The sequence below is a fragment of the Protopterus annectens genome, chromosome 3.part1, assembly GCF_019279795.1.
Source record: "Protopterus annectens isolate FY-2018-M chromosome 3.part1, PAN1.0, whole genome shotgun sequence".
NCBI lineage: Eukaryota > Metazoa > Chordata > Ceratodontiformes > Protopteridae > Protopterus > Protopterus annectens.
The window spans coordinates 580967388-580981483 of record NC_056732.1 but is presented as its reverse complement, the minus strand read 5'-3'; the positions used below and the strand labels follow the sequence as shown (position 1 = coordinate 580981483).

General features: G+C 42.5%; 1 protein-coding gene across 1 annotated transcript in view; it reads left to right on the top strand.

Annotated features, from left to right (window-relative positions):
• LOC122797703 (dol-P-Man:Man(7)GlcNAc(2)-PP-Dol alpha-1,6-mannosyltransferase-like) overlaps positions 1-14096 on the top strand; it is a 290834-nt gene that overhangs the window by 163377 nt on the left and 113361 nt on the right. The window contains exon 5 of the mRNA XM_044066238.1: positions 1738-1813. Coding sequence (XP_043922173.1) covers positions 1738-1813 — 76 coding nt within the window. The remainder of the gene's footprint in view (positions 1-1737; positions 1814-14096) is intronic.

Sequence of the window (14096 nt, the reverse complement as noted above, 5' to 3'; positions counted from 1 at the left end):
TGTACATACCATAACTTGGCAACTCTGTTATCCTATGTCACTATTCATCACTATCCTTCTCTCCTTCCCCCGTCCTGTGGGACCTAGCGCAAGTGGAGATGCCCGGTCTGCTGGTTAAAGTCTTCCTAGCTGTTTTCTAACTCTAGAGCAAACTCAATCTGAGGGTTTAGAGGGCAGTATGGGATTATGGGAGTAGGAGGAGCTTGAGCCTAGGATCTGTCTGATAAGTTGCTGGCTGTGATCCGATGCCGGATCCTACAACCCAAGAGTGATGAATAGTGACATAGGATAACACAGATGCCAAGTTATGGTAAGTACATAACTTTTTCTTTCCTCGTTTACACTCATGAATTGTTTCCACAAATTGTTTTCTATATTATAAAGTCACTTCCAACTGATCATGCTTCATAAGCAGTGAACAGTTAACTACCTTCAACCGCTGTCCTAGCTACTAGAATCTCCACAGTACTTACTCTTTCTCATAACATGATGTAAAAGCCACCACAACTGACATAGATTTCCCATATATCCCTTCAAATTCTTGTAGTGTCAGTCTTTTGGCCATTTCACCATCCAGTAAATCTTTGGACTGGGTTTGTCAATCTGCCATTATACTTTTAATGTAGTCCACAAAGTGTATGTTTTCCTCATCTTCCAGAACTCCTAAATTTGAAGAGTACCCTTCACATTTTATCCTCCTTAGCTATAAGATTTTGCTTCAGGTGGTCTGAGTGCTTAACCTATTATTTCATAAAATACTATGTAATACATCCAGTTGTACATCATACATAAAATAAAAACTGTATATTTTTTGTATAATTTCTTGTATAAGTTTTGTATAATGTCTATATGTGAAGATTTTCTCCCTGGGCCTCTGCTGAAAGTTGGTCTTATCCCAGTCGGACTTTCCTAATAAACAAATATAAAATAAATAAATAAATAAAATAAATTATACAGGAGGAGAGGAATTCTGTCTCCCAAGGTGATTCTTCTGTTTTCTTCCATCTAGCTATCCTTTTTAATGAACTTGATATCTCACTTTTTATACAAATTGAACAGAAAAGGAAGAGTTTGTTTATTAATTCATAATTCTATATTAATGTGTATAACTGTTTTTATTTTATGTATGATGTACAACAGGATGTATTAGGTAGTATTTTATGAAATAATAGTTTTTTGTATTAAGATACTTTTCATTGTTGAGTTAATTTATTTGCTAACAATGGCTGCTTTTTTTCAGTTGGACCAACAGATGGCATTGTAGTAAACAATTAATGGAGAGGGAGCTTTTGTCTGCTAAAGTTCATGGAAATTGGGGTAAACGAAAGCGCTTATTTAATAATATTGTGTGCAGTCGGCCATTGGAGTTTGCAGTTCAGAGACACAGCAATGATCCCCTAATGGCATTTATCAGTGTGGCTTTACCGTGTCTCTGAATCAGAATTTCTCTGCATTGTGCTTATTGGTCAACTTGCTCTTTGCTACTAGCACAGGAGGAGAGGAATTCTGTGGCTTCCAAGGTGATTCTTCTGTTTCCTTCCATCCAGCTATCCTTTTTAATGAAGTTGCTTCTCATTTTTCATACAAATTGAACAGAAAAGAAAGAGTTTTGATCTTATTTGTGTAGTGGTTGTCCAAAACTTTTGATTAGTTTTCAATAATTATTTGTTTACAATTCTTGTTTTGAGTTTTTCAGTAAAAAGTTATTTATCTTTGATTTTTTTTCTTTTCCTTTAGATGTTTCAATCCATATTGATGCAACTGCTGCACAGACTGGAGTTTCTCGGTTTCTGGAGTTCAACTCAAACTGGAGGCAAGTTATCAAGATAATCATAAAATAGTGTTCAAGGTTCAGTGTTGCAGCTTCTAAGTCATTGTAAGGCTCAGTGAAAGCAGTATGGAGAGCTTGACTGCACTATTTTCTAGAACTGCTGTGTATAACATGCATTTGTGTTAGCAGGTTTTATGTAATTTCAGGCAGATCAACAACATATTGCAGTAAGGTTGAGCAAAAAGAAATAAAAGTTAAATATGACTTTAGATTTATTCCTTGTATTGTGACACACAGTTCACAGAGAGGTAGTAGAAGTCAACTGAAATCTTGGTTGATGAGGGGTCTAGCCACCTTTTTGAAACTATTCTAGAAATACAAGAATTCTGGATGTAGTCCTAACCAAGGTAGAGATGCCAGGGATGTCCATGTGAGAGTGTTCTAAAACCGCAGTGGTCATGCCACTTTGTTTTTTAAAACCGAAGGAAGGGTAAAAAGTGTTTATTTTATTTTATTTTACATTTGTTTACAGGGAAAGTCCAAAATGTCCTTTTTCAGCAGAGACCCAGGAAGAAAAGCTCCACATTTATAAATAACTATAAGATATATATACAACATACAGATACAAATACTCATTCAATCTCAGATACAAGTGCAAAAAGTACAAGATGAAAATACATGTTAAATACAATAACAAATTGGTGATATTTCAGAAGACAAATAATGCTGTACCCAAAAGTCAAAGATTAGCTAGAGGGTTGGATGCAAATCAAGGACTGAACAAGCAATGGAGGAAGGTCAGGAATGGTGTACTTAAGACTGTGAATATTACTTTGTGGAAGAGGTAAAATGAGAAAAAAGGAGAAGGCCACTATGGCTAAATAAAAAAGTGAGGCTAGCAATTATAAAAATAAAATAATACATGAAATAAATAATGTTGGTTTTGAATTTTAGGCTAAATATTTTAGTAAGAGTATATTTAAGGCATTACTTATAAACTATTGAAATAAATGTTACAGTTAATAATATGTGGATCTCATAGGGAAGGGTGTCTTTAAATGGAGGTGTGTGTTGTGTCACATGATTGATGACTTTTTTATTTAAACTTTGCATTTGTACATGTCTGTTATCTGAAGAAGTCTCCCTATAAGGAGAGATGAAAAGCGCTTAATAAAACAGACTTTATTTTTTACTTTTGGGTGACGGGTGGAGTGATTTCCTAGCTTTTTTATCCAGCATTTGACAATCTGATATAGACTTGTTTCTTTATGCCCCTTTCTGAGTCACTTTCCAGAAGTTGGTACAGTGCCTCCGATGCCCTATTCTTTGCTATTGCAACTTCTTTCTTAGCTTCTCTGTTAGCCAACCAGTAGTCCTTCCTAGCCTGTCAGTTTTTTCTGTCTCCCACTTCTTCCTGCACTCCTTTTTTTCTTTTGATGACTTCCTGGACTTCTGCATTCCACCACCAGCTTTCCTTATGTTCCTTATTTCCATACATGGCTCGGCCACATATCTTTTCCTGTAGTCCTAACACATGCTGTTTTTTAGGCTTCTTGGGGTGCTAGTGCCCTGAGTAATTCATTGAACTGTTGTACTTACTCTCCAGTCAACTTCCAGGTCTTCAGCCTGGTCTCTGTTGACCTTAGAGCCTTCTCTAACCACTGCTTGCAGCTGATTGTGGCAACTAGTGGTTTATGCTGTGGGCCGACTGTTTCACTGGGGATGACTTTGCAATCATGGATTCTGCCCCAGTGCCTTTTCCTTACTAGGAGGAAGTCTACCTGAGTTGCATGTTGAATACTCTTGCATGTGATCTTGTGACTGTCTCTCTTTCTGAACCATGTGTCAGCTACTACCAAGCCATTTGCCAGTCAGAAGTCTAAAATGGCTTCTCCTTCTTTATTCCTGTTGCCCCAACCATGTGGACCCAGGCAGTTCTCGTATCCTGTTCTGTCTGTCCTGATGTGTGCATTCAAGTTACCCATTATCAACACCAATTCATGTTGTCCTGCTTTTTCTAGTAGGTCCTGCAACTGCTGTCTGAATGCACTCTTTTCCTCACTATCACAACCCTGCTGTGGCGCATAGGCTGAGATTATTAATTCTGATGATATCCCTTACTGGCTTCTGAAGCCTCTCTCTCACCACAATTCCATTTCTAGCCTGCCCTCCACCTGAGTAGTAGATTCTGGATCTCAAGCCAAGTGGCTTTGCTGCACTGCCCTTCCATCTCGTCTCCTGGATACATAGGATGTCCAGCCTCCTCTGTGTCATGTAATCCACTTCCAAGCTGCATCCTGTCAGTGAACCTACATTAAGTGCAGCAATTCTCAGTTCATGTTTGGTAGGTTGGTTGGTTTTACGTCCAGCTTTCGCTTAACAGAGCTATCCCAGGTAACCCAGGCTGGGCAAGTAGACACCGGCCAGCCAGTAGCTTATTGACCCAGGGCTTCTGGGCTTTATAGCAGGCACACACTGGCCAATAGGGGCACATATAACCCTCCCACCATTAGCACAGGTCCCTGGCATGGGTCAGAGCAGGCTGGGTCCTCAACCCACTTATCACCGGTAACTACCCATGCCCATTTTTGGTGACATTAGTCAACTTAACCAAATCACCTAGAGCCATAGTTTACACCAAGTGGCTAGCCCTGCCATGGCGCTCAGTCTGTGTCCGTGTTCTTCTGTCTTGAGGATACTGTGCACCACAACAGATGCCCAAAGCGGTTGGTCTGTACAACTCTTCCCCTGTAAGTACATATACATTAGAAATCAAACCATAGTAATTTTTTTTTATTCTGTATACATATATGTTTAGTTTTAGCAATTATTATATGCTCCAGCATTACATAAAATTGCTCAATTCCATCCTTCCTTTAAATCTCACTCTTCCTGCTAAACATTATTGTGCATATATTGTTCTTACAAATTCCATTTATTTCTATGTAATTTGCTCCTTTCCCATTTCTGAAGATTCCACCCACAGCTGTGTTATTTCCTTTACAATATTCATTGTTTCAGTTACAGTTGGCCTGAATTTTGATTTCCATTTTTAGTAATTCCTTTTTTGGCAGCCAGTATTATTTACCCTTATAAGGCATTACTATATCTAGATAATTCAGACCCTATGTCCTAGTTCAAAAGAGTCATTCTCTTAGTTACAAATGATGTGCCCCCCCCCCCCCAACATTTCTGCAAAAGTACTCTGTAGGCAATTTTCAAAGTTTGCTGGTTTGTTAAATTCCCAAAAAACATGTTCCCAATTTACCCCTCTCTTTTCCATTGTACCTTCAGCACTTGCTATCTACCTAAGGAAAAATTCTCTGAAGTCTGCTTGGTGTATAAAAATGTATATGCAGACACTTACAAGCAAAAACCCTAAACCTTCTGAACTTTCTTTCATACTCTGGATCCATACATATGTTGTCCAGTTATTCCTTTGTAAATTGCCTTTCCATTCTCTCTTCCCTATCTTTTCTAACCTACTCTGATTGAGTCATATATTTATCATGCAATATTTTAATATATCCTACTAATTATCCATGCAATAGTTTAATATACCATACTAACTATCCCATTTTAACAGCAACTAAAAACTCTACCAGAGCTGGCCTTTGACTTAATACTCCCCTATCCCTTTCTGCTTGCCCATACTTTGTTATCAGTTGCAATAAGGAAGGCCATTTCTAACCTGCCTAATGTGACTTTATAACCTTTCCCTCGCTTGATATTTGCTGCTAGTACCTTGGTTCATTTGCTAATTTTCTCCAGTAAACTCCAGCCTATTCTTGCCTATTTTCTGTACCCTTACTTGCAGTCATCCCTATTGGTAAAATCTTTCTCCATTCCCGTGCTGGCTTTTTAGAATACTATCTGTTACTTGATAAATATAATATTCCATTTGGTTGAAATCCTACTCTCTCCTTATTTCTTGAACCTCCTCATATTTCATCATCATCATTCTTTTTCACTTTGACTTGTAACCTTCTGTCTGAGTTGTGTATATGAGCTTTAACAATGTTGCTCTAAAGTATCCCATCAAATGACTTAATCCTAAACCATCTTGTTCTTTGGGAACAATCAACTTATCCCACGTATTTCCTGTCATCTTCCCCTCCCAGATTCCTTCATATCTTCATTATCATATGCAACATCTCCTCTGACCTGACCTGTATATAAAACTAAAGATACTAAAAATGTTTTCACTGCTTGTATCTTAATGCCCAGAGCCATAATCAAGAGCAAACAGATTAGTTGTTTTAGTAGATTTTGTTTAATCTCTTCCCCATATCTTTTGCTGCCATAGTAGAATATTTTTTGATCCATACACCTAAATAATTGGGTCTATATTAGATCAGCGAACGCTTAAAAAAGCGAATGCTGATTGATCGACCTTATGTAAGCGAAAGCTTACAATCTCGAGCTGTCAGATCAGCTATTTTTTTCCTAGGGAAAAAAATAGCTGATCCAAAACACATACACACAACACAAGCACACCAAACAAACAGATATTTACGCACATACACCTAAAATCTGACACCTAACCCTACACTAAACTATGCACACACCACTAACTATCCACTTACCTTAACCCAAACCCTAACCCTAAGGTCCATCACTATTGCACACTCACCTCACCCGCTCCCTAACCCTAACTCACCTAAACCCGCCCTAACACTCACATCCACACAATTGCACACTTACCTGAATCCTACCGTAACTTTCCACCACAGCACTGAAAATACCGAAGCAACAAAAACGGACAACTAAATTCTTTCCCTAGGAAAATATTTGAGTTTCTGTTGCTTCGATATTTTGGACATTCACTAAAATAAGCTCGATCAATCAGCGTTCGCTTGTTTGAGTTCTGTGATCTAATATAGACCCAAATAATTCATCTCATCATGGTTCCTATAAATATAGTTATTGCTGAATCAATTCAATTGTGTTTATATAATCTACCACTATAGCATTTGTTTTATATTTATTTATTTTATACCCTCAGAATACTTGAAACTGTCTCAAAATGTTTTGCATCACCAAAGTGTCCTTTTTTGATTTAACAAGTACAAAATAATATCATCTGCAAGTAAAGCTAACTTTGCTTGATTACCATACCAGTAATACCCTTGAATTTATGAGTCCCTTATTTTCTTTGCTAATAGTTTTAAATATAAAGCAAGCAAAGGGGAAATAGGACATCCCTACCTGATTACTTTGTTCAAACACAGCTTGCCTGAAGGAAGCCCTCCCAATTTAATTCTTGCCTCCAACCCTTAATATATCTTCCATGTCAACTCTAGTATTATATCAGAGAATGTAAATGTTACCATTGTCCTACTCATAAACTCCCAGTTGGCCCAATCATATGCTTTCTCTGATTCAAAACTCACAAACAAGAGATGCATTTTCTTATACTCTGCTTCCCTGGGATCATTATTGCTCTATTAATGTTGTCAAATGTCTGCCTTCCCATCAGAAACCTACACTGATCCATATTTATCACTTTTGTTAATACCTTTGTTATTCTGTTAGCTAATATGGACATAAATCCATTGTATTGATGGTTTAAAATTGAAATTCATCCATAAGAAGAGAGTACAGGCAGGATGGAGTGAGTGGAGAAGAGTGTCAGGAGTGATTTGTGACAGACGAGTACCAGTAAGAGTGAAAGGTAAGGTCTACAAGAGGGTAGTGAGACCAGCTATGTTATATGGGCTGGAGACAGTGGCACTGACAAAAAGGCAGGAGTCAGAGCTGGACGTGGCAGAGTTAAAGATGTTAAGATTTGCACTGGGTGTGACGAGGGTGGACAGGATTAGGAATAAGTATATTAGAGGGTCAGCCCAGGTTGGAAGGTTTGGAGACAAAGCCAGAGAGGCAAAATTACATTGGTTTGGACATGTGCTGAGGAGGGATGTAGAGTATATTGGGAAAAAGATGCTAAGGATGAAGCTGCCAGGTAACAGGAAAAGAGGAAGGCCTAAGATAAGGTTTATGGATGTGGAGACAGAGCAAGATGCAGAGGACAGGAAGAAATGGAAACAGATGATCCGCTGTGGCGACCCCTAATGGGAGCAGCCGAAAGAAGAAGAAGAAGATTTATATGAAGCTGGTTCTGAAGGGCTGTTATCATTTTTGGGTGAAACATCCACCAGAACTTTCTTCCAAGATGATATTACTGTTCCCCCTTTTAACATTTTGTTAAATAAAACCTTCCAGATCTTTGTCAGTCTCTCTCCCTTCCTAACTTCCAAACTTCCTCAGGATATATTTTATGTAGAGTTACTTGCTGATTAATTAATTCTTGTGCCTTGTTTTCCTGTATCGTTGGAATAAATATTTCTATGTATGACTTTTCTTCCATAAATATTTTCATTTATGCCTCTTCTTGGTTTCCCCGTTTCTCTGCTTTCTAAAATTTTTCATAGACTTTCCAGAATATCTCCAATAACGCTGTAGGCTCTCTGGGTATTTGTCTTTTCATAAGCTCTCTAAGTATGACAGCAGCCATTTCTACCCTGTTGCCTAAGTCATTGTGCTAAGAGTTCTGTGCTCTGTGGTTGGAATACAAAATAATTAACAGCAACCTTTCTAAATTTATGCATATTATCCAGATCCTTTATTTTTCCTTTAGCACTCAGTAATCACTTCTCCTTTTGTTCTTTATGATTCCCCTTCTTCTGCAAACTTTAGCCTTTGTCACTCCCTATAAATAATTTCCATTACTTTTTTCCATATCTCTTATTTCTACCATATTTTTAAACTCCATTTTCATTTTATTCCACTCACTAGCTAACCCTTCTGAAGAATTTTTTACCTTTCCTAATACCTCTCAAATAATTTCCATCACCCTTTTCCTTAAAAATTTCTGTTTTAATAAGTAAATGGAAAGCACCAGTGGTGCTTCATTACCCTGAATCATTATCTGAGTCTTATTGATGTGTGATCTGAAATACTTATTTGGATGTGTTTCAGAATTTTCATTTAAATAACCACGTTCTTTGGAAATATAATTTCTATCCAGTCTTGTACCTTGGGGAATAATATTAAAATTCTGAGTTCCTGCTCCTAAATAAATTAATATTTTCCATAGTAAATATTCTGACATATTATTTCAGAAATATATCCTCTTTTGCTGTATTTTCTCGTGTAGGTCCACTAATACAACCTCACTATTGCAAATCAGGTTCCATTCCCCACCTATACATACTATCACCTGCAGAAATCTAATCATTTCTCCCAAAATTATCTTAAGCTCCATAATAGAAGCTTTTAGATGAAATATAAATAAATGCCAGTGTAATCCTCCTCTGTTGGTAGCAACCCTTTAGTACAGCAGCTTTACCCTTAGTGTCTTTTTTTTCCTGTTCTATCACTGTTGGAGTCTTTTTCACAATCATTATTATTATTCCCCTTTTCCTTTGCCCCTGATACTCTATTGAATGTCTGTTCATCTTTGCTAAATTGACATGTTGATGCCTTTCCAAATTAGTCTTGTATAACATTGATATTTGCACCTTAGATGTCTTAATATAATTCAGTACTCTTTGCTTTTGGTTTATACCTGTAATGCCATTTACATTCCATGTTAAAACTGATAAGGCAACCATTCTGATAAAAAAACTATTACTTTCACACAATTTTGCATGACTTTTCTTTTGAATATATGATGTTATGTGATCCTATCTCGCCTACATTCTGTACTGATGGGTTCGGAGCCGATCCTCGGCACCGACTCGGCACGCTATACTATAGCACGAAGTCTCTTATTGGCTGAGCTATCCTACATCCCAGGATGCACCACCCCTGCTTCCCCAGATCTCGTTTGCCGCTTTACAGCAAAGACGTGGTCTCGGACTTGGCTGAGCTAAGTGCTTTTTTCTTCAAAGAATTTCTGTCAGAAATTTTTGATTCTTATACCCAAAAGCTATTTTAACAGCTATCGTTGTTGTGTGACTGAGTTTTCTGTGATTTTTCTGGTAAACTTGTCTTTAATTTGAGGGAAAGGATCCCGTTTCAGTTAGAGGGGCCTTGCCCTCGCACGTGTTGGAGTATTTAGTGTCAGTGTTGTAGCTTAGTTGGACAAGCAATCCCGTTTACGTTAGAGGGGTTTTTTGTCCTTATTTACTCTTTCTTAACTGTTGGTTTTTTGTGAAAGTTTTTTGAAATTAGTAGTAGTGTTTGTGTAAACATGTCGAAAGAGCATAGACCTTCTGGGTTCAAAAAATGCTCTAAGTGCAGCTACAAGATGTCTATAACAGACAATCATTCGTTGTGTGTGTATTGTTTAGGCCCTAAACATCTCCAGGAGTCATGCAGCATTTGTCACGCCTTTTCCTCTCGAGTCCTCCAAGAGAGGAAAAACAAATTAATTCTAAAAGGGCTTATTACACCCTCTTTTGAGGAGGCTTTATCATCTTCCTCTTCTCCATCCAGGAAAAAGAAATCGTCGGCTCCAACCAGCCCGTCGGAACCGGCCACAAAGAAATCTCGGCAGGCTTCTCCATCGGCTCCACGGACTTCGGAGCCGAGGGTGGAACGGTCTGCCTCGATGCCTCCAGCCTCGACTCCTCTGGCTTCGGAGCCGACGGCTAGAGCTTCGAGAGGCGGGTCACCTTCATCGGCTCCACTGTCTTCGGAGCCGATGAGAGTTGCCCGCTCAGACTCTTCCCCTTCGGCGCCGAAGTCCACTTCGGCTCCGAGGGAAATTGCTGTGGTTGTGGAGTCTCCCTCGGCGCCGATATTTGTCGAGACGATTCGGAGCCGGTCCCCCAGTCCTTCGGAACCGGTGGAGAAGTCGACTCGAACCCGTTCGATCTCCTCTCGGTCTTCGAGAATGTCGGATTCGGACATAGACAGGGTACTTCAAAGGCTGTTTCAGTCTCCAGTCTTCCAAAAGTTAGTTTCGGCTCCAGCCCAGTCGGCTCCGGAGCCGATTGCCCACCCTGTTGTCTTAGTTCCTCCTCCAACAGCCTCGGCACCGTTGGAGTCGGTGCTGGTGGAGCCGATGGAGGTTGTTGGGTCGGCTCCGACCCTTACTCCAACCCCGCCCTTCGGGTCGGAGTTCGGTACACGGACCTCCTCGGTCGGCCCCGGGTGTGATGCTTCGGGACCGATGTTTTCGGTTCCAAGCCTCCCTCTCGGTGCGTCAGCTGCGGGAGTGCCATCTACTGTTGTGGCCTCAGGGGTCGGACCTTCCCAGGACTCTGGGGGTCCGGCCTTCAGGGCCATGAGGAGTGCTTTGGCCAAATCTTCCTTGGCTACCTCCACCATCTCTCCGGCACCTTCCCTTGGCACGGAGACTGGTTCCTTTGTTGTCCCCCTGTCTCAAGACAGCGGAGCCCTGGGGCCTGAGGTCACCTTCATTGGGGGTTCCCCCCTTCCTGGAGGTCCTTCCGAGGCTTCTTTGGAGGAACCTCCCAGGAAGAGACAGTGCAAGAGGAAGCACATCGACTCCCTGGACGAGTCTCTCACCTCAGACACCGACCTCGATGATGTGGAGGGGTCCCCCAAGTCGTCCTCGGATGATGTCTCCTTTGCGGACATCTTAGAAATCCTGAAGCAACGAGGCGACTGGCAATCCAAACCCCCTTCTGCTGAGGAGTCGGTATTCCTCAAGGCCTTCGGGGCTCAGCCCTCTGCCTCCTGGGTATCTCTGCCCTTCGATGAGCTCCTAGATTTGATCTCGTGAAGGGCGTGGGAGCACCCGGATTCTGTGGAACCGGTGCCAGCTCGCCCCAATAAATTTCTTTCAGCCCCCCCCGAAAAGGAATTCCTCTCCAAAGGTGTGGCTGTAGATGCCCTGGTGGTGACATCTGCTACCCAACAAGATGTGGCAGAGGCGTCTACGTCCGTCCAGCCTCCTAATAAAGAGTCCAGGAGCATTGATTGGTACGGGAAGCACACCATTACTTCAGCAGCCTTTACGTTAAGGTCTCTGAATTATCTGATGCACTTCACCAGACTTCACAGGGATCTGGTCAAGGAACTTTCAGATACCCTGTCTGGTAACCTACCTGAGCAGTTGGCCCAGACGGTTAGCTCTCAGCTGGCTACCTTATCTTCATTATCGAACTCGTCCATGAGGCTCATTTTGTATGCAGCCGAGGGGGCGAGTAGAGTGGCGGGAACAGGCGTTGCTCTACGGAGGCAAGCCTGGCTCCGCCTGTGTCACTTTGCGGAAGCCTTCAAGTCTTCCTTTGCCGACGCTTCCTTCAATGGGTCCTCTCTGTTTGGACCCAAGGTAAAGGACACCTTGACCCGCTGTGAACAAGTGGGTAAAACCTTTACTGCTGTAGGAGCACGGTTTTCCACTCCCTTCAGGCCTTATCCCAAGGCTAGAAGAGGGGGGAAGATGTGGTTCCGCAAATCTCGAAAGGCTTACTCCTCACAGCAGGGCGATCCCCCTTCTAGAGGCAGAGGAGGGGGAAATTTTTCAGGAAGACGCTGTCCCAGAGGCGGCGGAGGCCCCCGCAACACTGGAGACCGCGAGTCCTTTCATGGCTCTTCAACCTTCCAGCATCCCTGAAGGATTGCCCGACTGTGCGGCTCCGGAGCCAGTCGGGGGTCATTTTTCGAAGCACCTAAAGGCCTGGGAGGGTATCACTCAGGACCGATGGGTGCTCCGAATCATCGCCAGAGGTTACAACATCCCTCTTTCTCAGCCCCCCCACCATCCCGGAAAATCCCGGACCCACCACCCAGTCAACGGGATCTCGCAGCCATCGAAATCTCAAAGCTGCTTCAAAAAGGAGTCATCCAACCGGTCCCCGAAGGCCAGACCGGATTAGGGACTTACTCAAGATTCTTTTTGGTGCCAAAAAAGACCGGGGACTTGAGGCCCATTCTGCATCTCAGCAAACTAAACCGATCTGTCAAGAAGTCCAAGTTCCGGATGGTCACCTTACAATCCATTCTCCCACTGCTGGAGAAAGGTGTTTGGATGTGCTCCATAGATCTCAAGGACACCTATTATCACATCCTGATAGATCAGGCGTCCAGGAGACACTTGCGCTTCAGCCTGGGAGACAGTCATTTCCAGTTCTGTGCACTGCCCTTTGGTCTCACCACAGCCCCCAGGGTGTTCACCAAATGTTTGGTGGTGGTGACTGCTCACCTGAGAAGTCTAGGATTCCAGGTGTTTCCATACCTAGACGACTGGCTCCTAACTGCCACCTCCAGGCGTCTACTCTTACAAAACCTAGCAGCCACTATATCTCTAGGCAACTCCCTAGGAATCACCTTCAATTGGGCAAAGTCTGTGTTGCTGCCATCTCAGCGCATACGGTTTATCGGAGTAGAGATAGACTCAAAGCAAATGCGGGTCTATCTTCCTACAGAGAGAATAGAAACATTACAGTCTCAAGTTCGAGCCTTGCTCCCCAAACGCCAAGCCCCAGCCAGGATGGTCCTACAACTGTTAGGCTCCATGTCGGCCACCATTCTCCTAGTTCCCTTGGCAAGGTTACATATGAGGATTCTCCAGTGGCTCCTGTCAGTACAGTGGTCTTATCAGGATCTCCCTCTCAGTCACCTCATTCTGATCACAGAGACATGCAAACAGGACCTTCGGTGGTGGCTTCTTTCCTCCAATCTGGATCAGGGGCGACCCTTTGTTCCACCACCTCCAGTGGCCACATTGACTACGGACGCCTCCCAGACGGGGTGGGGGGGACATTACCTGGGCAGGTCAGTCCAAGGCAAGTGGCACTCGGACGAGAGTCTCCTCCACATCAACATACTGGAAATGAGGGCGGTGCTTCTATCACTGCAAGCACTACACAGTTACCTCCCTCAGGGCATGAGTGCCATTCAGTCCGACAACATGTCAGTAGTCTGGTACCTGAACAAGCAGGGAGGGACCAGATCCTACCCCCTTTGCAGAGAGGCCATGAAGGTATGGGATTGGGCGATTGCTACCAAACGTTCACTGATAGCAACTCACATTCCAGGGAGATCCAGTGTGATAGCCGACAGACTGAGCAGAACTGTTCTCTCCCCTCACGAGTGGTCTCTAAACGACAGAGTAGCAACTCAGATTTTCAGAAAATGGGGAACTCCTTGTTGCGACCTTTTCGCAACCCCCCTCAACACGAAATGCCAACAGTTCTTCTCTCTCACCCCAGTTCCGGGGGAGATTTCCAAGGACGCCCTAGTCCAAGCTTGGCCCACCGGCCTGCTATATGCCTTTCCACCGGTTCCCCTTCTTCCCAAGGTGATCCAGAAGGCGATTCGCTTGGAGAGCAAGATGAATTTAGTTGCCCCATACTGGCCTCGTCAAGTCTGGTTTCCCTTTCTTCGGAGATATGCACTGGATGGTCCA